At 47.1% G+C, this 25,221-nt stretch overlaps 1 protein-coding gene across 1 annotated transcript in view; it reads left to right on the forward strand.

The window, feature by feature from the left end:
• Positions 1 to 25,221, forward strand: part of LOC141729534 (serine/threonine-protein kinase pim-1-like) — a 28,284-nt gene that overhangs the window by 1,526 nt on the left and 1,537 nt on the right. Inside the window, exon 2 of the mRNA XM_074544242.1 lies at positions 3,370 to 3,615. Coding sequence (XP_074400343.1) covers positions 3,370 to 3,615 — 246 coding nt within the window. The remainder of the gene's footprint in view (positions 1 to 3,369; positions 3,616 to 25,221) is intronic.

The following is a 25,221-nucleotide window of genomic DNA, read 5'->3' on the forward strand; positions in this document are numbered from 1 at the left end:
AATGCATTTTGGATTTGGTCTCGTTAGCACCTTCCTGGCTGCAGAGGCATCTCTCTAATAATTTTCTTAACCAGATTGTGACATTGTTTTGGCACAGTGAGTTCAGGGCGCTGTTCTCTGACTCCAAGTGCCTTTGACAACAGCATGGTTCCCTCCACTTAGGAGGTTGTGCAAGAACTCTTGGAAACTTGGATGCAACTTCCTCTGAGCGACTTGTGGGAGAACTGATGAAGAAAACCGGTGTTGTGGGTGGCCAGTGTAAAGAAAATATTTTCTTGTCCTTCCTTGAAAAGTTTGTTAAAATCTCTGGAGGAAAGGGAGCAAATGCTACCAGCCAGACTGACAAGGTTCATTCACCGCACGATGAGGAACACAGGGCTGCGGAAAGTCCCACAAAAACCCCAGCTCAAGTAGCTAAATTCCAGAATAACTTCTGAATTCACAGGCTTGGGGGCTTTGCCAAATGTGAGAATCACTTTTCTATTTATCCCTGTCAGCTTTGTGACAGCTACACAGAGCTTTCCCTTCCTTTTCATAATCTATATTGGGCCGAATTTCTATTTTGCTCTTATTGGAACCTCCCAGCAGCTGAGCTGGAGCTGTTCAGGAACTGATCAAACTTGGAATTGCCACAAAATTCCTTCTATTTTTGGTTTATTCATGTTTGCAATTTATTTGTGTTTTCATCACACATGACTTGTTGGAAAAACAAGTATTCATCAAAGTGATTTATGCAGAGCCAGGTTTGATTTCTGCCAAGTTTATTTTGTCCAGTGCCCAGGGGAATCTCCCATCCTGTCTGCAGCTGCTCCCACAGGGATGTGACGGCTGATATCAGAGCCCCAAGGGTCACAGTCAGGGCTGCCCTCAGGGAATGCTCACCTGGTATGAAGGGGCAGTGTGGGAGCACCTGGATCTTGGAGCACCCAGCTGCCCACCATGTTTGGAGGTGCCTGAGGAGGGCTGAGATGATGCCAGGGACATCCTGCAGTGACATCCCCTCTGTCCCGCTCTGGGTGAGCTCAGTCCCAAACCTGACCCTGATCCTGGTCTCAGTCTCACTCCATGTTTGGACACACTCACAGTTCTGTTCTCACTATTCTCATCCCAGTCTCAGACTTGTCTAGCCCCAGACCCAATCCCAACCCCAGCCCTAAAGCCAATCCCATGTCTACCCTTAACCACAATCCTAGCTCTAATCCAAATCTCAGCCCCAACTCCAGCCCAGCCCCAATTCCAGCCCCTTCCTAAATCCTCAGCCCCAAACCAAATCCCAGGTTCAGCCCTTCTGGGGCTTTGCGGGTGTCTCTGTCCCTCTGACCCCGATGATGTTTGGGTGGGGTCACAGCAGGGCTGAGAGGGACAGAGACCCCCCTGGCTCCCCAGGTGTGAGAAGGTCGGAGAGCCCCCCCAGCCCTGAGCACCCTCAGCGGTGAGAGGGACACAGAGCCCCTGGTCCCCAGACCTGCACAGGCGTTGCCTGAGGCCAGAGGGATGGAGACCCCCCGAGCATCCCCCAGGGCGAGGGGACAGAGAGCTCTAAGCATTACCTGGGCTGAGAGAGACAGAGACTGCCCCGAACACCCTTTTCAAGGAAGGACAACAAAATATTTTCTTTTTCACTGGTCAGTCAGAACAGCCATTTTCTTCATCATTTCTCCCATAAGTTCCCCAGGAGGAAGGAGGGACTGTTTCCAAGTCCTTCCAAGTTTCCAAGAGTTCTTCCAGAAAGAACCACATCCTCCTCAGAGAAGGGAACCATGTTGTTGTCAAAGGCACTTGGAGTTAAAGAACAGCACCCTGAACTCACTGTGCCCAAATAATATTGCAATATGGTTAAGAAAATTGTTGGAGAGATGCCTCTGCCCCAATTAAGGTGCTAACGAGACCAAATCCAAAATGCATTTTATTGAACAGTAAATGTGAGGGAGAGAGAGAGATGGAAAGAAAGAGAAAAGGGGGAGAGCGCAAGGGAATGACAGGGACAGAGACCTCCCCTGGAGCAAAGCAAGTGTGACATTGTCCCTATGTGTGTGCCCTTCCCAGGGTGGGGGTTTTACACCTGAGCCAGTTTGGGTAAGGGAGGTGGTGTTCACCCCCTGAGCAGGGATTACCCCACTGTTTCAGGTTGCCATGCAAGATGTAACCAAATGCATGTTTTCAATCCCCACCTTCATCAACTGCTATAAAGATGTGGGGCACTGTTCTTTATCTCTTCCATGACTCAGCCCTGATAACGCCCTCCAGGGGAGATATCTTCTGTGAATGGGCCATTGAGTGTCACTGCAGGACTGATAAAATTCCATCATCCCATTGTGGGATGCTCCACCCAGGGGGAGGATCCAAGCATTCCTACCTGGATATAAGCTGAGGCTGGCAACACCAGGAACAGCTTGCCTACTGGATTCCCAGAGGACAAGAGCTCCATAACCATCACTGGACCTTCAGAGGAAGACCAGACCCTTTTACAGGATCACTGCTCTGACAGAATCACGTTGATCACTCCAACAGGACTGCAGTCACCATTTAATGGGACTGCTGCCATCATCCTTAACAACAGGGTTATAACAGTCAGGTTATATCCTGACTCTGTCAGTTTAAGGCAGTGTTTCTGTATCATTGCCCTGATCTAAATATTCTTCTTAAATTGTAATTCTGACTTAGACTCTCCCCCAAGTTTGCCTTCAAACCAGAACAAAAGACAATGTGCGCACCCTTTGTTTTCTTCCCAGAACAGGATTTCCCATTCCCAAATCTTGATTGGATGGGGGAGGAGGCTGTGAGGAAGAGGAAGGAGCTTTGGGATACCCGGGCAGGTGAGGAGGAAGTCAGTGCTCCTTTCCACCTCTCTCCTGCTCCATCTCCCAGCCCAGCCCAGCACAGACCCCTGGATACAGGACAACCCTGCTGCCAACACTGTCTTGCCGGGGATGCACTGGGGGGATCTCCTTCCCCTTCCCTCTGGCACGGTGGCAAATCCCATCCTCTCCTTGTCCTTCCTCCCCCAGGCTGAGGATGGAGACCGCAGAGGACAAATTTCATTGGAAGAATCTCCTGGAAGAGGCTGTTTTGAGTGACTCCACAGTGCAGAATTCCAATGGGGAGGAAAACCACAGAGATTGAAAAGGAGGACGGGCTTCAAACACAACCCACGGTGCTCTGAGGAGGAAAAACCCACCCTGTGCCAGGAAGGTGGACAGAGCTTTAGGCAGAGCTCAGAGTTGGTGGTCCAGGAGCAGCTTCATGATGGGGAGAAGCCCCACAAGTGCTTGGGGTGTGGGAAGAGCATCAGGCAGAGCAGCACCCTGATCTGCCATCAGATGATCCACACTGGGGAAGGGCCCTACGAGTGTGGGGAATGTGGGAAAGGGTTCAGCTGCAGCTCGGCCCTCATCATCCACCTGCACATCCACAATGGGGAGAGGCCCTACGAGTGTCCCGAGTGTGGGAAGAGGTTTAGGACCAGCTCACACCTCCTCCAGCACCAGCGGATTCACACCAAGGAGAAGCCCTTCCTCTGCCCTGACTGCGGGAAGGGCTTCAAGCAAAACTCCTACCTCGTCACCCACAGGCGCATCCACACTGGCGAGAGGCGCTACGAGGGTCCCCAGTGTGGTAAGAGCTTCACTACCAGCTCTCACTTGACAAGACACCAAGGGAGCCACCAGTAAAGGATGGCCAGTCAATGCCCCAAGTGGAGGAGGAGCTTCATGCACCACTCCAGCTTCATCCCCCATGGGAGAACCCACATTGGGAAGAACCCTGGTGATCCATGTTCCCCATGATCCATGCTGGGAAGACAATCATCGCTTTTCCTGCCCCTGCCAGTGAGATGATGTGGCATTGAAAAACATGAGTGTCTGGCCATGGGGGCAGTGAGGTTTTAGCAGGGGCAGGAAATTGGGCAATCCCATTCCTGAAGTTCAGTCTGTGGAAACTGAGCATCCCAGCTGGTCCCAGCCCTGGTGGCCGTGGCAACAGCCTTGGGAGCGGGTCCCTGGCTGCGGCTGTGGGAACCTCTTCCCTCTGGTGCCCAGGGACAGGAGTGGAGGGAACGGCTGCAGCTGAGTCGGGGCAGGCTCAGGTTGGATGTCAGGAAAAGGTTTTTGCCCAGAGGCTGCTGGGGCCCTGCCCAGGCTCCCCAGGGAAGGGTCCCAGCTCCAGGGCTCTCTGAGCTGCAGCAGCGTTTGGACAGCGCTGCCAGGCCCAGGCTGGCATTGTTGGGGTGTCCTGTGCAGGGCCAGCAGTCGGACTGGAGGATCCTGCTGGGTCCCTCCCAGCTCAGCCCATTCTGTGGTTCTGGGATCCCATGAGCCTGGGGATGGGGCTGCCAATGGTTGCCATGGCAACGGGCTGTGGCTGCAGGCCTGAGCTGGTTTCCCCGGCAACCACCCCGGCATGGGGTATCCACGGAGCTGCTGAGGGACTGAGCATAGCAACAGGGGGCTGGGGATGGTTGCTATGGGAACCAACCATAGCGACAGTGGGCTGCTGATGGCTGCCATGGAAACTGACCATAGCAACAGGGTCCTGGTAATGGTTGCTGTGGAAACTGAACAGATCAACAGGTGGCTGGTGATGGTTGCCTGCTAAGGATCAGATTTGTTACAGGCCCTCAGAGAGGTTCCATGGGGATTTTCCAAGAGTCTCCAGGCTGTTCCAGAGCTGGAATGTCACAGGCACAGACAGGGGCCCCATGGAGACCTCCCAGGGCTTTCTCTGGATGTTAAAGAGCCCTGTGGTCAGAGGCAGTCACAGCCATTCCATGGTGACATCCCAGGGCACCTAGAGCTGCAAAGGCACCGATCTGTCACAGGCACTCACGGGGGCTCCATGGTGACATCCCAGGAGTCCCCAGGCTGCCAAAGAGCTGGGATGTCCCAGACACTCACAGGGGTTCCTGTCATGAGTACAGTGGGAGCTTCAGGAAAAATCTTTATTTCTTTATTGGAAAAACTCCTGCTAAATCATGAGGTGGAGAAATGACACTGAACAGCCACCATGGATCCTCAAACCCCTGCAGGACCCCTAGACTTCTCAAATTTTTTCAAAGAGAGGAGACTGGGAGTGGCTGGATCCAATCCCAGCCCCAGACTTTGTCAAAGGTGTAAAGGATTGGACAGATGGAATTGAACCTTTAACCCAATTTGTCCCACAGAATTAATGATGGAATACCCAATAGATTTATATAAATATTACTCTGATTGATTCTAATCATGATTAGAAGAAAGAACTTAACCAGAGTTATTTCCTCCACAGTTCAGGAGCTATAACAATTATTAGAATATAGTGCTCTAGCCAGCAATTTTGAAGTCAGCAGGGCCTGTCTGGAGTTGTTGGAGGCCATTGCAGGCAGAGCCTCCTGCTCCAGCAGGAACTGCCTTTCCTGTGCCATCAGCAGGGCAGGTCCTGCTGCAGGAAAAGCCCCAGGCCAGCCCCAGCACAGGGAAGGGCTCAGGCACAAGGGCAGAGTGCCGTGCTGGGAGCTGTGCCAGGGGGAGCCTGAGGCACCAAAGGCACCTTGGCAGCAGCAGCTGCTTGCAGGCCATGGCCAGAAGCCTCCCTTGGCAGCCCGGCCTGGTGGCCACCCCTGCAGAGCTGCTGCCTCAGGGCTCATTCCTGGCTGGGCTCTGAAAAGCCACCTCTGCTCCAGGAGCCTGACTGGGAAGCCATTGGCCTCAGCACCCTGGGGACAAGATATTAATGACAAAACTCTTCATGGCAGCAGAGCCAAGGCAGGGGCAGAGGAAAGGGGAGAGCAAGGCCCAGGGGACAGGGCTGCCATGGTGATGGCTGTGAGGTCACTGCCCCTGCAGCAGCCTGGCTGCCCTCAGCAGACATTCTGGCCAGAAGTGTTGTGAGGGCACCCAGCACATCAGAGAACCCACACTACAGGAGTTCTGTCCCTGGGGATGAGAGGGTTTTCACTGGGTCAGGTTGCACAAAGCTCCTGCTCTTGGACAATTCCTGTGATGGGGCTTCCAATTCTCTGGAAAAACGGTTGCCATTTTGTGCCACTCTCATTAATGTAAAAAATTTCCTCTTTCTAACAAATGTAAATCCACCCTTATTCAATTTAGAGATATTGAGCCTGTCACTGCAAGATTTGCAAATAAATGCCTTTGACTACATTTTTCCATTTTCACAGACTTTGGAGAGGACCCAAAAATCTCCCAAGATGGGATTTGGAGGCCTCATCACATAACCAGCTGGGATGGGCTGATGGCTCTGGGGTTGTTCCAGATTGCAAGGCAAGATGTATTCTATTACCATCTCTATGGCAGTTGTCTTGTCAAGTGGGCAGTTTGCCTTATCTCTCTCTCTCTGACTGATCACAATCACTCCTCCTTTGGGAGGGGCATCTGCTGATAATGGGCTATTGAATGTCACTGCATGACTGATAAGAACTATACCATCCCATTGTGAGATGCTCCGCCCAGAGGGAGGAGCAAAGGATTGCTACCCAGATATAATCTGGAGATTCTGGAATACCAGAACAGCTTTCTCCACTGGATTCCCCAGAGGAACAGCAGCTGTCTCTTCTCCCACTGGATCTTTAGAGGAATACATCCTTTTCTACAGGACCTTCTGCTCCAACAGAACCACACCTGACACTCCAGGAGGACTGCAGCCACATTTCTATTTGGACTGCTACCAACACCCTGACCCACAGGGTGTCAGGTTGAGTTGTGACTCTGTCAATATTGTTCTAGTGTACTGCATTGTTTATTTGTTTAATTTGCTTCCCTATTAAAGAATTTTATTTCCTGCTCCCATATCTTGCCTGAAAGCCCCCTCAATTTAAAAAATTATAACAATTTGGAGGGAGGGGGGTTTACATTTTCCATTTCAGGGGTGGCTTCTGCCTTGATTAGCTGACACCTGTCTTTTCAAACATTAACAAGGGGAAAGTTTCAAAGCTTCAAAAGTTATGAAGCAAACAAAGTTTGGAGGAACAAATAAAATACGAATTGGGGATGTTCTATTAGTTCCAGAAGCAGGGTGAAATTTATTAGGAAATGATTTACAGGTGCATTTTGACATTCTCTGGAGTGCTCCCAGAGAAAGGGAAAATGGTAGTTAAGCTTCTCCAATGAAGGGAAGAAAATGAGGAGAAAATTGAAGAGATGATTTGGGCAAAACAAAAAAACTGAGTTAAATTGAACATGAAACCTATAGTAATAAAAATAACTAATGAGAACCATCCAGTTCAGCTATGACAATATCCACTCTCCCTGGAGGGGAGACGAGGATTACAGCCACTGATCCAGGACCTACTTGAGGACAGCACCTTAGAACCATGTATGTCCCCCCATAATACACCCATATTACCAGTAAAGAAGTCAAATGGAACTTAGTGGTTTGTCCAAGATTTGAGAGAAGTGAACAAAAGAACAGTGAATCCGTACCCAGTAATGCCTAATCCCTATACACTCCTAAGTAACATCCCAGTCGTTTAGCATGATAGACCTAAAAGATGCTTTTTGGGCATACCCACTGGCAGAGGAAAGTGGGTTATTTTGCTTTTGAATGGGAGGACCCCGATTCTGGAAGGAAGCAAGAGCTTCGGTGGACTGGGTTACCCCAAGGGTTTTCTGCATCCCCAAACCTGTTTGGTCAAGCCCTAGGAGAAGTAACAAAATTCTTCTCCATTAAACCTGAGCTAAAGCTCATCCAATATGTAAATTATTTGCTTTTCTCAGGACAGGAAGAAAAAGAAATTTGGGAATCCACCATAGTGTTGTTCAATTTTCTGGGGGGCCAAGGACTTCAGGTATCAAAAGGGAAACTCGAATTTGTAGAAAGGGAAGTAATATACCCAGGATCTGTGATTTGTCAAGGGAGGTGGCGGCTGAACCCTGAGAGAATTACAGGGATAGTCTCACTCGCACCAAAAACTAAGAGCGAAGTCAGAAGGTTTTTAGGCCTGTTGGGATATTGTAGGCTATGTATTGAAAGATACATGCAGGCCATCTGTTTCTTGTATGAAAAGTTAATTGAAGAGATTAGGTGGGAAAAAGATGTCATGGTTAGAGCCTGGCACAAAGCCAGTGCCCCCATGAAAACACCCTCTCCCTGGGGTCTGCTGTGAGATGTGACCAGGAATAAGCAAAACAGGCTCCAGCTTAAACATAAAGAACACTTTATTACCTAAACTACAGGAAAATAGGAAAAAACTATAAGGAAAAGGAAAAAAAAATTTAAAACCATACAAAAAACACTTTCCTCCTCCCCAACACCAGAATTTCCCAATCACATACATTCTCCCAAATCACCAACTGCCCAGCCTGGCACCACACTTTAGTATACTCAAACTTCAGTTCATGAAGAGGAGAGGAGTCCTTCTTGTTCCATAGGCTTCCCCTGGAAACATGCTGAAACCTCGTGTGCTTCCAATGTCACTCGGCACCGCCCGGAAAAGTCCTTTTGCCGCTTGTGACATCTTCCTTCCATGCTCAGTGTTCTCACCACCGTGCATGGACCAGAGCTGCTTCTAGGGCTGTCTTTTAAGGATGCCTTGTCTCACTCCAAAAAGGCACAGTCTCTGCTTTGGGACATCTGTCCCCCCCATATTTTTCCAACCCCCTGCGGCCAAGGGGTCCCCACGATGAACCCTCCTGGTTCTGAGGCACTGCTTCCCCCCCAAGTGCAGTCTCTGTCTCACAGGAACAAACTGAGTCCATGGCCACAAGAAAAGTCCAGCCAAAAGGCCACTCCAATCATCTCTCTCCACTCAATCATCTCCACATCTTTCGGGCCAGGTCCTTGTCTCATCTCATCTCCTATTTCCCTTCTTATTCACCTCTGAGGAGGATCAGCATTTTTGCAAGGCCCCAATCATGAAAGAAAGGGGTTAAAACTTCAGTCTCTGTCTGTCCCGGAGCACTCCAGCACTCCCACACACACTGCTGCTGCTCCGGCCGGCACTTCCCCCCCCTTCTCCTCCTTGGCTGGCTGCTATCACATTCAGACGCCGACTTTCCCTCTCTCTCCCTCCTGGGGGGGGGAAATGTCTGCCCGATGTCTCTTGGGGCTGCTCCTCCACCCTTCCATCCTCGAGGGCCTTCTCACCCCCCATCTCTGTCCAGGCCCCGGGCCTACCGCATGGCTGTCCCTCCCCCGCCCAGCAGCAGCGGCTGGACAGAGGAGGGAGATCTGACCTCTTCGCCGCAACGTCCCAAGAGAACCTCCCAGGGCTGAAGCTCTGCTTTTAACCCCTGTGTATTCTCGGAGGTGTGTCCAAACCGCACTGGTCACACCAGGTACCAATATCAAACTCCAAGCATCCATTGGTTTGACCACAGCCTCCCAGAATTCCCACTTCTTCCGGGTCAAACCACCACAATTGGTTTGGTGGAAGGAATAACAAAGAACCTGAACTCAAAGGATCACAGGATTCGTGGGACAGCTGTGAAAGCACTGGAGGAATCCATTGCTCATTTGGGTAAGGCTGAGCCCTGGCAGGGACTCTCCTCAACTTCGTCTCTGTCTCTCCTGCACAAGAGAGCGCTGAGTGCCTCGACAGCTGCTCTTGTCTGTGGAACACTGCAGCTGACACCCACCAGAGGCTGTGCAGGTGCAGTCCTTGTGCACCATCCCCAACCGGCTGGAATGGGATCAGCATTTCCCAACAGTGCCAGGAGCCCTTGGCTCTGTGCTGCTTGTGTGAAGAGCAAGTCCTGGGCTACAGCTCTGCTACAGTTCAGAGGCGAAGGGGGTTTGGAGTTTGCTTGGGCCCCATCTGACTTCCCAAATGAACAGCTTTGCTGTTGGCATGAAGGGACACTGACCCATCAGAGCTTCTGCAGGGCAGCCACCTGCAAGGCTCTACATTAGAGGCAGTAGCTGCCTATTTCCCACTTTTCTTCTTTGTCTTCTATGTTCAAAGGGGAACTTGTGATTCACCAAGTTCATTTCTTTATATCAAACAGGTATAAACCCAGCTGCCAAGGATGCCTTGTTCCACATGTTGTTTTGCATGGGGCAAGATGGCCACAGCAATTAACTACATAGGCAAGGGCTGCTCTAAATTCCTTTGCCACACAGATTTATGTCAGTTCTGAGAATGCTGCACTGGGGAAATATGCCTGAAAAAAGGAGTGTTGAAGAGGCAGGTCTTCAGGAGGAGTTTCCACTTTCTCCTCTCCAGCTGATCTGTGAACTCAGGAACTGCCTGACTCAGTGCCTTTCTGTGACCCAAGTATGGGGCTCTTCCTTTGTGCTCTGGGATGCAAAACCTTTTCACTGCTTCCATGTGACTGAACTCTCGAGGTCCCTGATGCGAAATGTTTTAACACAGCTCCTGCTACAGCAGAAAAGTTTGGATTTACAACTGTGAGAGGAGAGCTTTTCTTTCTGAATTTAAAACCCTAGAAAGCAGGCTATAAGGAAAGAAGAAAAGGATTCAAAAATCCACAGAAATGTACTTGATTTTTTAAAATGGGGTTGGCCCTGCCCTTTCCCTCCCCACTGTCCTTACTCCTATGACCTGAGAAAAGTGAGCAGAATCATGTGTTTCCCTTGTAGATAAAGTGTCACTGCTGAAAGAGTTCAGCTACCAATGGAATCACCTGAGTGGCCGAGCCCTGCTGGATGTCACCGAGCGTGTCACAGGTACGGCCTCCCCTTCTGAGCCCAGAGCTCTTCCCAGGGAGCATTTACAGCGAATGCCTGTGAGCAGACAGCAGAGCAGCTCCTCCAAACAGGAGGTGCTGAGCTTGTCCCTGCTGCCCCATGGCCAAGGCAGGTGGGTTTGGCAGGTTTTCCCTGGCTGCTGCAGAGCTGGGCAGCACCTGAGATGGGGGCAGCGCTGGGCCTGGGGCTGAGCTCTCACTGGGGCATCTCAGAACCACCTCCAGCAAAGGGAGGGCTAAAAATGCCCCAGCTGGCTCCTCTCTGGGAAGCTCAGGGACATCTGTGATCTTTGAGGGGAAATGGTGGCAAATGCTGTTTCAGGGCATCAGTTTGTTTTGTCCTCACAGAATTCTTGTTTTTCTCTTGGAAAGTTTTGAGGCTGAACTGTGCAGGGCCTGGGGTCACAGCTTAGGCCAGAACTCAACAGAGGATTCAGAGGCACGGGTTTAGTGCAAGGCAGCCTCTGGGGCACAGGGACAGAAGCAGAGTGCTGAGGCTCCCTGCCTGTGCTGTCAGAGTGGCCTTGGACTGAGCCTTTCAGGGTGTGCAAACTGTGTCTGCCTGTGTCAGTGCTGTCCAAAATGCTACAAATGCAGCTGATAATTGATTCCTCAGAGGAGCTTGCTGTGTCAGCAATAGCCAAGGAATGGAAAAAGGATAATCCCAATATATAGCAGAGAAGATGATTGATAGCCTTGCTTTAACTGGGGCTAAATCCATTGCTAATTATGCCAACATCTTTGAATGCAAGGTTTAATACACTTTGTGTCTTCATTAGGAATCTCAAAAGGGCATGTTCAGCAATTGGGAATGTCAAAGGCCCTTAAAGAGCATTTGAATAAAGTAGATCTCCAGCAATAGGGAATTTAGTTTAGCAGTTCTTTTGATCTCTTTTTCAAACAAAGGAATTAACCATAAATTAGGGCTGCTTTAGAAAAAGCAGATGTTCTCTCTGAGATTTAGTAGGAACAGACAGCTGTTCCTCACGTTCAGTAGTCACCGATGTCTTTAATTGCATTTAAACTCAAATGAATTTCCATTTTAAAATGGGTACTATAACCCTTTCTTGTATAGCAGAATTGGTTTTGGTTACTTGCAGGAGCTCCTTCAATGTTTCAATGTTGATGACTGCTGGTGGATTAACAGCATAGAGAAAATGAAGTCTCTTCCACCACAGAATATTAAATGCCTACTAGATAGCATTTTGTCTGATCAGAAAATAAGAATGGTCTCCAGAGCATTTCAGGTTTTTTTCTCTCAGCCAAATCTGCCAAGCAAGAAACCTGTTGGTAGTAAATATTTGTCTGTGTTTGATACAGTTCAGTTCAGAAAATGGGCCGAGATATTTCAGGGACAATGTGAGAAAACACTCGTATTTTGGTTACATTTCAATCCCCTGTGTAGCATTTTTCTTTCTCTATGCCCTATTTCAGTGAACATTATAAAAAAAAATGCCATTACCATTTGGAGGGGAAGTGACATTAAAATGTGGAGATGCCCAAATGCCAAGGCAATGGGGTCTGGGTAATTATCTAAGACACCCTGAGGTTTGAAACAGCTCTTTGTTGGAAGCCCCAAAAGCATTCTGCCAAAGACACCAGCTGGTCACTGATGTTTCTCATCCAGCTGTCAGGCAGCAGCCATCTCTGGTGGGCTGGAGTTTTGAGGTGTGTTCTAACCCTGCCCTTTGCTGTGTGCCACTGAGCACAGGGAAGAGCCAGATTAGACATTTGGCACTTGGCATCAAAGTTACAAAAACGGAATAATCTCTTTTATTAGAAATCTCTCCATTTCCTCTCTATGGTGCATTTCCAAATCTTCAGTGTGGGTTTAGACAACTTCTTAATGGGAATCAAAGGCAATTGGACATTTCATTCATTGTTCATGCAGAAAAAGATTGTGAAATAATTTAGTAAAGGTAGGAAGTCTGCCACAGGGACAAGGCTCAGGTTGGAGCAATTAGTGGTGAGGGGTTGGTGGTTCTGTTTCCAGGATGCTCAGCTGCTTTGCCCATTTCTGGACCAAGGGGCTCTTGGTGCTGTTTTGCTGCTCTTGGCCAGAGAGGCTGGCAAGAAGCAGAAGCAGAGGCAGATCCTTGTTTGCAGTGAGGCTGGTGGGTACGGAGCTGTGTCTCTGTCCCGGCAGTGCCTGTGCAGGGGGTTCATGCCAGGAGCCCTGAAGTCGCCCAGCGCGACGCCCTGCCCGTGCTCTGGTCCTGCCTGGGGAACAAGGCGCTGCCTGTGCGGAGCGCCAATGTCCGCACCGTGGCCACCAAGCTCGCCTCTGCTCTCTGCAAGGTGATGGGCACCCAGCTGAAGGAATGTGCTGCCAGCAAGCCTCCACACGTGCGGGAAAACCTCTCCCAAATGCTGGGCTGGTGAAGGGGAGATGTTCTCCAGAAGGCTGAGGAAGCGCTGAGTCGGACACCTCTGGATTTGCCTTTTGTGCTGTGCAAAAAATGACAAAATCCTAAGGAAGGGGGTGCATCTGCCCCTGCTCTCTCCGTCACATTTCCTAGTCATGGCATGGGTGATAGTGGAACCCTGGAAAAAGTTAATGATAGAATCTAAAATGTTAGGCTTTGTGCTTTCCCAGATCAACTGCATCTGCGTAAGCAGTGTGATAAATTATATAATTGTTAGATGTGATGATTGTTTAGTAATTAAATGTAATATTATATAACCATAAGAAGAATAGTGAGAAACTCTGTTGGAAATTCAGAGAGGGGCTAAATTTATGTATACAATAGAACAATATAAGTTTAAAAATAAACATGAAAGTTATGTAATGATAGAGTATAAAACATGATCATTTCGGATGTATGGTCGGAGTCAGATTTGGGTTGAATATACCCCGATTCCCAGAGCTCTTAATAAAAAGCACCGCATATAATCCCCCGTGATTATGTGTTTTTGAACGGTAACCTTTTGGCGAACCTAGATGGGCGCCTTGTGAGTGCTGCTGAGCGAGTTTGCGACTCGATCACGCTCCAGCCGGCACCGAGGGATTCTCAGGGAGCCCATCGGCCGCGATTACTCCCGCCGCTCACAAACGTCTCCGGGAGAAAGGTAAGGTGCTTTTTACTTTGGTTTGCATGCCTGCCAATAAGACACAGCGAAAGCTACGCTTGGCTGGGCTAAAGGAATTCCTGGTGTAAGCCTAGGTGCCGTTCTGTAAGACAATCACGAAAGTGTTGCGGGTTCAGCATTTGTGGTATTTTTGAAATGGAGAAACTTAAAGGGATTTTGGGCAGTAACACCCCTATCCCGCAAAATTCTCCTTTGGGGTGCTTATTAGCACATTGGAAACAAGGTAACTTTGGGGAAGGATTACGTAAAACTAAGTTGATTGATTATTGTAATTCATGGTGGCCAGAATATGCTTTGGAGAACGGTGAAAAATGGCCAAAATACGGTACTCTGCAATATAACACTATTTTGTGGTTAATGTAGTTTTGTAAACAAGAAGGAAAATGGGATGAAGTCCCATATGTTGATCTGTTTTTTTTACTTACGGGGAAAGCCAGAATGGCAGGATGAATGTGGATTATTAATGGTTAAAACATCTGCACAGGGTGGGGTTTGTGAGGAACGTTGTTTAGAACACTTGGCGTTAAGAGAAAGCTTGAGTAGGGAAAATTATACAGATATTGATTTAGAAGTAGCTCCAATAGGAACAAGAGAACCTAACCCTATCCCACCACCTGCTCCTCACCCACCTACCCCTGAACCTGTCTCATCTAGTACACCTTTCCCTCTTTATCCCCCTCTCCCATCATCACCCAATCCCTCTTCCTCGGAAGATGAACAAAACCTAGCTGTGATAGAAAGGGGAAAGAGGTATGCGAGTGAAAAAGATAGCAATGGTAATGAATCAGGGACCCCAATAGCCCATAGAACCCGGAGTCGTGCAAAGCTTGCTCCAGTTGTGCATAGAGATGGCATAAGGAAACAAAAACGGACTGTGATTGCCCCCTTGCGACAAGGTGTCGGAGTGGAAGGGCCAGTATTTGTAAAAGTGCCTTTTTCCCCGGTAGACTTAGTCATTTGGAAACAGTCAGCCAGAACTTAAAAAGAAAATCCTGATAAAGTGGCACGCGTAGTAAAAATGGTTATGAAAACTCAAAATCCTGACTGGGATGACATACAAGTAATATTAGATACTCTGATGGATTCTACTGAAAAAGAAATGGTACTTAAGGCACCCAAAGAGAGGGCAAGAGAAGATATTAGAAATGGGCTGGTAACAGGGAATTTAGATGTGAATTTCCCAATTGAGGATCCAAATTGGGACCCTAATGTATTGTGCGATATGAGGAGATTACGGAAATACCAAGAGTGGATCCAAATAGGAGTTCAGAATGCTGTGCCCAAAACTATAAATTGGTCCAAACTATATGAGGTTCGACAGGAAAAGAAAGAATCTCCCACTGCGTTTTTGGAGAGGCTTAAGGAGGTAGCAAGGAAATATACAGACCTCCAAATGGATACAGAGCAAGCAAAGGTTCAGCTCACTCTCATATTCTTGGGTCAATCATAGGATGACATTCGTAGAAAATTGCAAAAATTAGAAGGGGAAGAATTAAGGAATTTGGATAAGTTACTCGAGGTTTCTTGGAAGGTATATAACAATTGGGAAAAAGAAGCTAGTAAAAGGCAGCAGCAGAATCTTTTGGCAGTAATACAGGGGAGAGGGAACCCAAATTTCAGGGGGCGTAACAGGAATGGTCGGCGAAGGAGACCAGTTACCCAGGGGTTAAGCCTGAATCAATGTGCGTATTGCAAGGGGGTGGGACATTGGAAGTGAAATTGCCCAAGTTTGAATAACCAGTTTGACCAGGGCAATCAGTTCCAGCAGGCTACCAAGGACATGGTCCTGGGGGAGTATACCAGTTGACTAGACGTAGAACCGGGAGAACAAGTTAAGGAACCTGTTGTAAATATACAGTTAGGGCATAAAGAGGTCAGATTTCTAATAGATACAGGAGCTACTTTTTCTGTATTGAATGATTTGCAAGGACAAATTGGGGACAAGGAAACTACAATAGTTGGCGCTACAGGGAAAGAGGAAAAACAGCCTTTCCTGCAACCCCTAGATTTGTGTTTTGGAAACAAGGTTATAACACACAAATTTTTATATGTACCTGAGTGTCCAATTCTGCTTTTAGGGAGAGATTTGCTAGCGAAACTTGATGTGGTAATAACCTTTGGAAATGGAGAGCTTATAATGAAAATAACTGAATCAAAGATGGGACAGATATTAATGATCAAAGAAAAACCTGTTCCCTCTATCAATAGGGAGGTAGAAGATGCAGTGATTCCCTCTGTATGGGAGACAGATATACCAGGGAAATCTAAATTGGCACAACCTGTGCATGTAGAGTTAAAAGAAGGGGCAAGGGCTGTACAAGTCAAACAATATCCCATAAAACCAGAAGCATGGCAAGGAATAGTAAAGATTATTGAGAAATTCTTGAAATACCGAATTTTAGAAGAATGTGAATCAGAATTTAATACACCAATATTTCCAGTAAAGAAGCCAAATGGTGAATATAGATTAGTGCAGGATTTGAGAGCAATAAATAAAATAACAAAGGACATTTATCCAGTAGTAACAAATCCTTATACATTGCTAACATCCGTAAAGGAGATATATACATGGTTTACCATAATTGATTTAAAAGATGCCTTTTTCTGCATGCCTCTTGACAAAGAAAGTAGGAAACTGTTTGAGTGGGAAAACCCAAGGAACGGAAGAAAGACCAAGCCCACCTGGACACGACTCCCACAAGCATACAAAACCAGTCCCACCCTATTCGGAAACCAACTGGCAAAGGAACTAGAGATTTGGACCCAAAATGGGCAAGTACCAAGAGGCCAATACTTATGTTGCAGTATGTTGATATTCTAATTGCTACAGAAGAAAGAGCAACCTGTATAAAGGTAACCACTGAGATTTTAAATTCACTGGGAATGGGAGGCTATAAAGTATCCAGAGGAAAGGCACAAATCACACAACAGACTGTGATTTACCTGGGATGTGAAATTTCACAAGGGCAACGAAAACTAGGTACTAACCGTATCCAAGCTATTTGTGCTATTCCAGAGCCCCAGAATTTACGTGAGCTGCGAGTCTTCCTTGGGATGGCAGGATGGTGTCGCTTGTGGATCATGGACTATGGACTGATTGTGAAACCCCTGTATGAAGCTCAGAAGACGCAGCCATTCACCTGGGGCAAACCACAGAAAGAAGCCTTCCTAAAATTAAAGGAAGCACTGACAACTGCTCCAGCACTAGGGTTGCCTGATCTGTCTAAAGATTTTCAGCTGTTTGTACATGAAAGACTGTGCCTAGCACTAGGAGTCCTGACACATCGTCTGGGAAGCTGGAAAAGGCCGGTGGGCTACTTTTCCAAACAACTCGACAACATAAGTGCCAGGTGGCCCCCATGTCTGCGGGCAGTTGCAGCTACTGTGATCCTGATACAAGAAGCCAGGAAACTTACTATGGGAAGGCACATAGATGTCTATGTACCTCACATGGTAACCACTGTCTTAGAACAAAAGGGGGGCCATTGGCAATCTCCCAGCAGGATGATGAAATTCCAGGTAGTCCTGACTGAGCAGGATGATTTCACATTAAAAACAACTAACCTTTTGAATCCAGCTTTGTTCCTAGGTACCACAACTGAAGAAGGCCCATTAGAACATGACTGTGTAGAAGTAATAGGGTACACCTATTCAGCAAGAGAAGACCTGAAAGACGTCCCACTAGAGCAGCCGGAGTGGGAGCTGTTTACAGATGGGAGCAGCTTAGTGGAAAACAGAACCAGATATGCTGGATATGCGGTAACAACAGTCAATACAGTAGTGGAGGCAAAGGCATTACCATCAAATACATCTGCCCAGAAGGCAGAACTGGTTGCTTTGACCAGAGCACTAGAATTAAGTGAAGGGAAAAAGGTAAATATCTGGACTGACTCAAAATATGCTTTTGGAGTGGTGCATGTACACGGAGCACTGTGGAAAGAAAGAGGACTGTCATCTTCTCGGGGTACGCACATTAAACATCAGGATGCAGTCCTGCAATTGATAAAGGCAATACAAAAACCTGAACAAGTGGCAATCATACACTGCAAAGCACACCAACCAGGAAACTCCAAAATCTGTGAGGGAAATCAAAAGGCAGACTGGGCAGCCCAACAGGTTGCTCGAGAGGTACAAACAACAATGGCATTGATACCTTTGAAGCTTAATGTATCCCAATTCAATTTGCCTCCAAAACCAAAATATTCAGTAGAAGATGAGAGACTGGCATGTTTGCTAAATGCACAAAAGAATTCAGAGGGATGGTATGTGACTGCACAAGGACAAATAGTGGTACCCCCCTTGATAATGAGAGAAGTTCTACAAATTAAACATAACAAATGTCACTGGGGAGCAGAGGCATTGGTAAAATTACTAAAGCAGAGTTTAATTTCAGTACGGATGTTAACAATGGCAAAATCAGTAATGTCAAAATGTAATACCTGCTTGAAAAACAACCCAGTGGCCAGGAGACAGGCACAGTTAGGAAGAATTCGGATAGGAATAGAGCCAGGAGACTATTGGCAGGTAGATTTTGTAGAACTACCAAGGACTCGAGGATACAAATACCTGTTAGTGGGGGTTGACACATTCTCTGGGTGGCCAGAAGCCCTTCCCTGTCGCACGAACCAAGCAAAGGAAACAGTTAAGTGGTTACCACAGGAGATTATTCCCAGATTCGAGGTACCCCTAGGGGTATCATCAGATAGGGGACCCCATTTCATAGCTACAGTAGTAAGAGAGGTAAGTAGATTGCTGGGGATAAATTGGGACCTCCACACACCATGGAGACCCCAGTCAAGTGGACAGGTAGAGAGGATGAATCAGACACTAAAAAGGCAAATCAGTAAAATATGCCAAGAAGCCAAATTGCAGTGGCCCCAGGCTTTGCCAATACCACTGTTGAGGATTCGGATAAAGCCTAGGAGTGGGATGTCAGTCAGTCCTTATGAGATATTGTATGGGAAACCATAAGAATCTCCTGAGCCTAACCCTAATGTACATGTCACAGGAAAGCAGGAAGTGTATAATTATGTTCTGTCTCTTGGGAAAACTTTAGCTCGGCTCCAGAGTATCCTCGTGTGAAATAGACCACTGACTCTCGAGAACCCAGTCCATAACATACATCCAGGAGACGAGGTGTACATCAAGAACTGGAACGAGGAACTGCTGAAAGAAAAGTGGAGTGGACCCCATCAGGTACTACTGACCACCTTTACAGCAGTCAAAGTAGCCGGTGTGGAACCCTGGATCCACCATACCCGAGTGAAGAAAATCCATCTTGGATCACAGACTGTGTAAACTCTGGAATGAACAAAGGCTGCAGATAAGACGTGTTTAATTGCTTTCAGAATGCTATCAGTAATTGTGCTAACGTTATGGTTATTAATATCTTTGGGTTGTGGAACGCAAAATGATCAACTAACCACTCTTCATTCTAGAATGAAGAGAGAGGTACAAACGGAAACACAGGTGATAAAGGTTTCTAAGCAGTTCGGGCTGAGAATGTAATGATCGGATTAGTCAAAGATTTTGCCAAAATGCAAAACACCAGCCGAATAACTGCCTGTCTGCCAATACCAAAGGCAGCAGGAGACCCAGTAAATTGGGGAATCATAACATCAAAACTACCTGAAATACAAAAGAACAAAACAATTACATGTAAACTGGTACCCGAATCGAGGCAAGTTACAGAAACAACTCTGGTATGGGAATCTGAGGCCAAGGATAGGAAAGATCAGATAGAGCCTTGGGACAGTGCGTGGTCTGTGAGTATTCTTCAAAGATTCCAATATATGGCAAACACCCCTTGGTGTATTAAGTGGGAAGGCCCTGAGAATGAAACAGATCCAGCAATAACGAACACTGACACTAGTAGCAGAACGAGGGCAGACAAAGTAAGTTGGTGGGCATGTAATAAAACTTACGACTGCACTTCAGATGATGTAGAGATAAAACAGATGCCACCCCTGGCAATAGCCCTACAAATTGGTTGTGCTTGCAGAGGGATCAAACATAAACAAGGCAGAGTGAATTACAGAGTAATTATAGGGTGTTCCAGGATTACAATCTGAGGTCCAGGACAATTTGTATGGGCAGCAAGTGATGGTACCTGGACAACACATCTGCCTGTAGATGGGAAAGTAAAGAAGATTACTTTAGGCCTCCCAACCTTATGTCCAATTTGGAAAAAGTCCCCATTTAATGGAAAACATGAACTTCTGCAGATAAGAGCAAGACAAGAAGTTCTAGACAATGAAAATCCAGATGACACTTGGCAAGAACCCTCTGGTGGAGTGAAATTTGGATGGGCCCTAGAGTCATTGCTTGGTCCTATAGCAAACTATCAGAGTAGAGAGATGCTATACAAACTTACAGGTCAGGTAGGTAGACTGGCAACAGTCACCCGGGAAGGATTTAAAGAATTAAATATACAATTACAAGCCACCACAAAAATGACTTTACAAAATCGATTAGCCCTAGATATGTTACTCCTGAAAGAGCATGGAGTATGTGGAGTTTTAAAGGGACAAGTTGATCATTGCTGTGTTCATATCCCAAATGTAACTGCAGATGTAGAATATGACATCAATCAGTTGAAACAAATAGATCATGAAGCACAAGAAGAGCAAAAGGATTTGGCTACAAGCTGGTTAGGAAAAATCTTTAAAGGATTAGGGTGGAATGGTGAGTTCATGGATTAAATCTATCATTGAGAGTGTGATAATCTTACTAATTGTATTCTTAGCAATTTGGTTAGTTTACAGCATCTTAAAGGGAGAGATACAGAAGAAAACATCCTGGAACCAGAGGATAATAAAGGCACTAACATGAGATCCACGCCCACCATCTTCTGGTTCTCCAGTTCGTAACAGCATCCATGACAACGTTTACATCAACCCTAGATTTGAAGAGCCGAGTACGAACTGAGGAATAAAGGACTGTATCAAGTGAAAACATTTACACCTATAGGGAAGTGAAAATGCTTTCAAAGGGGGGAGAATGATAGTGGAACTCTGGAAAAAGTTAATGATAGAATCTAAAATGTTAGGCTTTGTGCTTTCCCAGATCAACTGCACCTGCATAAGCAGTATGATAAATTATGTAATTGTTAGATGTGATGACTGTTTAGTAATTCAGTGTAATTATTATATAACCATAAGAAGAATAGTGAGAAACTATGTTGGAAATTCAGAGAGGGGCTAAATTTATGTATACAATAGAACAATATAAGTTTAATAATTAACATGAAAGTTATGTAATGATAGAGTATAAAACATGATCATTTCGGATGTATGGTCGGAGTCAGATTTGGGTTGAATATACCCCGATTCCCAGAGCTCTTAATAAAAAGCACCGCATATAATCCCCCGTGATTATGTGTTTTTGAACGCTAACATGGGGGGCCTGAAGCAACTCCACATGGAGGAAAAGGTGAAGGGCAGTCATCGCTCAGCCTCACACAGAGGTGAGGGGGGAGCTGGGCCAATCTCTGCTGGCAGGAAGGGTCTTGTGGCAGCCCAGAGAGGCTGTGCACATTGCCAGGGAACAGCTGTGCCCTGCATGTGTCCCTGCAATGAGCTGTGCTGCTGCCAGTGCCCCTGGAGCTGCAGGGCTGCTGAGCTGTGGGGCAGGCAGAGGAGCAGGAGGGTGCATGTGCAGCTGAGCCATTCCTGGAGAGCACAGGGCTCTGGGCTCCCTGCTGTCCCAGGGCAGCCCAGAGGCCAGGCTGTGACTGTGCCAGCTCTGGGCAAGTGGCTCAGGGTTGTGCTCTGGCCTGCTCAGTGTCTGCCAGCAGGAGCATGTTTCCCTGTTCAGCTGTTTGGACATTTCCAGGAAATGTGTCCAAGGAATTATGGAGCTTCAGATGCTTTAGGTTTGCATGGTGGCCTCTGTTAAACTTTGCCTCTCTGTTAAACTTTGTGTCTCCATTTTGCAGATCTGACTGGTTACAGTCCTACTGAGAAGTTTTCTCCAGACTCTTCCCATGTTCCCTCACCGACAAAGTCCTCACCTCCCATCCAGAAGAGCTCTCTTTCCTCCAAGCTCAGGAAGAAGCTGCCGCCTGTATGGAGAGTGTTTGAAGAATAGGATTGATGCGTTAGGCTAGATAGTTACATATGTTGTAACATAGCTATACATATGTTCTGATCTTTGGATGTAGTTTTGAATTATTGTGTTTTGATTGTATCTTTAAAATTTGATGACATATTTTTAATTGGATATATTTTATTTTGATGGTGAAAAAAAGTAAATTAAAAAAATAAAATTTAAATAAACCAAGAGGAGAATATGAGACCAGGACCTGCTTGCCTAGAGATTATGGGAGTGCAGCTCATTCAGTGTGCCAGTGTCTCACCACATCCTTTCCTCATTGGGCTTCTCCTCTTCCTCTTTGGCCATGTTTTCTTTGTGTCATTTGTGCTGCTCTTTGTTACTTGGCATTACAACAGCGTCACCTGTTGACCTGTTTGGGGGAATGGATCCAAAAGATCCTGTCTAGTCAAAGGTTTTCTACCTAGGTGTGTTCTGTGCTCACCAAAGGCCTGAAAAAAGAAACCAAGAGAAGTGTGCCCAAATCCCAAAGCTTTGCTCCTTTGCAATCTCCCACAGATCTGGCTCACAGGTGTCTTCAGTCACAATTCCATAGGTGAGAAGAGGTCATGTATTTCACTGGGAAATGATGCACTGCTTTGGCAATCACCTGTACGTATATTTACCCAGGACAGCAGTGCAGCTGTGTTGTTTGCACCTTGTTTGCAGAAGGATGAGTGCACTGGGAGGCCAATAACAAGTGACAAGGACTCCTCAAATCTGCACTGCAGCCTGGGCGCCATTCAGCCCAGAGCTAGGGGATCATTTGTTCCCATGGACCAGTGCTTGCCAGTGGAATCAATTCCTGCACAGCTGGAAGAAGCAATTCTGGATTCAGCCCCAGCTGTTCGTGGGCTGCATGATCATTGACAATGCTGCCCTTCCAGAAATTATTCTGCCGTTTCCTTTCATAGTCATTTGAAGCTTTTAAACTTCTCATTTCAATTTGCTTTGCCCTAGGGAAAATCACTTCTGGGCTCAGTACAAACTGTCACCTTTTGGCAGCCAAGTCCTCATGGTTGCCCGCTTCTGATGTTACAGAATGTCACCTGGCTGCATGAGTTTGCTTAGCTCTGGCTCTAGTCCTGGCCTAGTAAAACAGTTGGTAGCTCTATACCTTCCTTTCTCTTCCTCCCTCTTTGTCCTTATTTTTCCCTTTTCCCCCAGTTCCTCCTCAATGCATTTTGCTGTGGTTATTCAATAAAGGTACATTTGTTTTGGTTATAGCAGCAACTCCCTGTACCGTGTCGGTGTTTTTTGCACTCTGAGATCAACCCACAAACCACCACAAAACCCGTTCATAAGGACAGATCGTGACACTTGTATACATACTATAGAAACCTTCTATCAAACCTTAAAAATTCTCTACAAATTCATTTCCAACATTACTGGGTCTGGCACCGCCCAGGTCTGGTGTTCGCTGCCACCACCAGTGCCCAGATCTGGAAATTCCCTTGTTCTGGCAGAGCCAAGTCCAGCAACTTTCTGGTAAAGAAAGCCAAAATCTAGCAATTTCTGCTGCCGGCACCGGCAATGCCAAGATGTGGTGTTTGCTGCCACTGCCCGTACCCCAGCCTGAACATTTCTTATTCTTATAACACAGCCCAAGTCCAGCAATTTGCTGGCAAAGAAAGCAAAACCAGGCAAATACCTGGTGCCTACACTATTTCGATCTCGTGTTTGCTGACACCGTCAGTGCCCAGATCCGGAATTTTTCAGATGCCTGCACAGCATAATTCCAGCAACTTCCTGGCACAGAAAGTTAATATTTGGCAATTTCTCAGTGCCAGCACAACCCAAATGCAGCAATTTTCTGGCAAAGAAAGCCAGAACCCAGCAGCTTCCCAGTGCTGCCATCAGCACCACCCAGGTCTGGTGTTTGCTGTGCAAGTGACCAGATCTGGAAATTTGCCAGTGCTGGGAAATTGCCCAAGTGCAGCAATTTTCTGGCACAGAAAGCCAAAACCCGGCAACTTTCTGCTACTGGGTCTGGCACCGACCACATCTTGTGTTTGCTGCCCCAGTACCCAGATTTGGAAAATACCTGGTGCCAGCACAGCCCAAGTCCAGTGATTTGCTGGCACAGAAAGCCATAATTTTGAAATTTGCAGGTTCTGGCTCCAGCACCATCCATCTCTGGTGTTTGCTGGGACCGCCAGTGCCCAGATTTGGAAATTTCCCGATGCCTTCAGAGCCCAGGTCTAGCAATTTGGTTTTAGCTAGCTTAGGCAGAGAAATTCCTTTGGACTGTGACTTTCCTTTTTCTTGGAATTGTTTAAACCTGCTCTGGACTGAAAACCCAGAAAAACACTGGCAGCAGCTCACACCTGTGGCCCACCGAGCTCTGAGATGCTGCATTCCAGCACCAGAGGTACTCAGGAGAGACCGAGTGAGCCAACTACAACCCACAAAAAGAACTTTTTGAATTTGCCATCTCTTCAGCACTGTCAGAGGTTTTATTTAATATTATTCATTTTTCATGCTTGTGAATACTTTACATGTGAAATAAACTGGGTTTTTTCACTTTTCTCAAGGGAAGTTGTTTCCTGAAATAATAGGGGGACAAGCCGCTTGAACTTGCTTTCTAGACGGACCCCTTTTGGAGAATTCCTCCCCAAATTTGCCCTAAACCAGCACAAACAGTCACAATGAAAATTTCACCAGTGGCATAATTTCCTGGTGGCAAATCTTGTGACCGAAGCTCGACCTTGCTCTCCATGACAGATTCTTGGGAAGAGCAGACAGGAGAAGATTCCTGGAAAACTGAAACAGCTTTCCAGAAGTGAAATGAAAATGAAAGAAACAATCCAAGATGTTTTCATCTATTTATTTCTATGCTCCCCTTTTCCATGTTGCATGCCAGCAATTCCAGATGCACAGCACCTCTAAGATCTGTGACTTAGTGATTTTTAGACACTCTAAAATACCATGAGCCACAAACAGTTTTTCTTCCCCTGTTTTTACTGGAAAGCAACACTGGAGGTGTAAGTGCAGTGCTGGGCTCAGGTAGGAATCCTACCCAAAGGGAAGGTGGCCCGACAGTGTTTGCCCCTCAGCAAGGACAATGCACAGCAGCGAGCGAGGGGATCGCTGTGCCAGTGTGCAGGAGTCAGGGCTCTGCATGTGGGCTCAGCGCTGCAAAGTTCCCGTGTTTGGACAGACGGAGGGGCTGTCCCCGGGGCGCGCGGGGCTCGAACGTGGGGCTCGTGGGGCGAGCGGGGAACGGACACGGGGACGAACGGCCCCGGTGCTTCAGTTGCAGCGGCGGCAGCAGCAGCGGCAGCAGCAGCGGCGGCAGCAGCGGCGGCAGCAGCACCGGAAGAAGCAGCAAAAACAGATTCGTTTTCTCTCTTTCTTTCTCTTATTCTCTTTCTTTCCCTCTCTCTCCCTTTCCCGCTGTCGGGCA

This window comes from Zonotrichia albicollis, chromosome 7 (assembly GCF_047830755.1).
Source record: "Zonotrichia albicollis isolate bZonAlb1 chromosome 7, bZonAlb1.hap1, whole genome shotgun sequence".
In the NCBI taxonomy this organism is placed as follows: domain Eukaryota; kingdom Metazoa; phylum Chordata; class Aves; order Passeriformes; family Passerellidae; genus Zonotrichia; species Zonotrichia albicollis.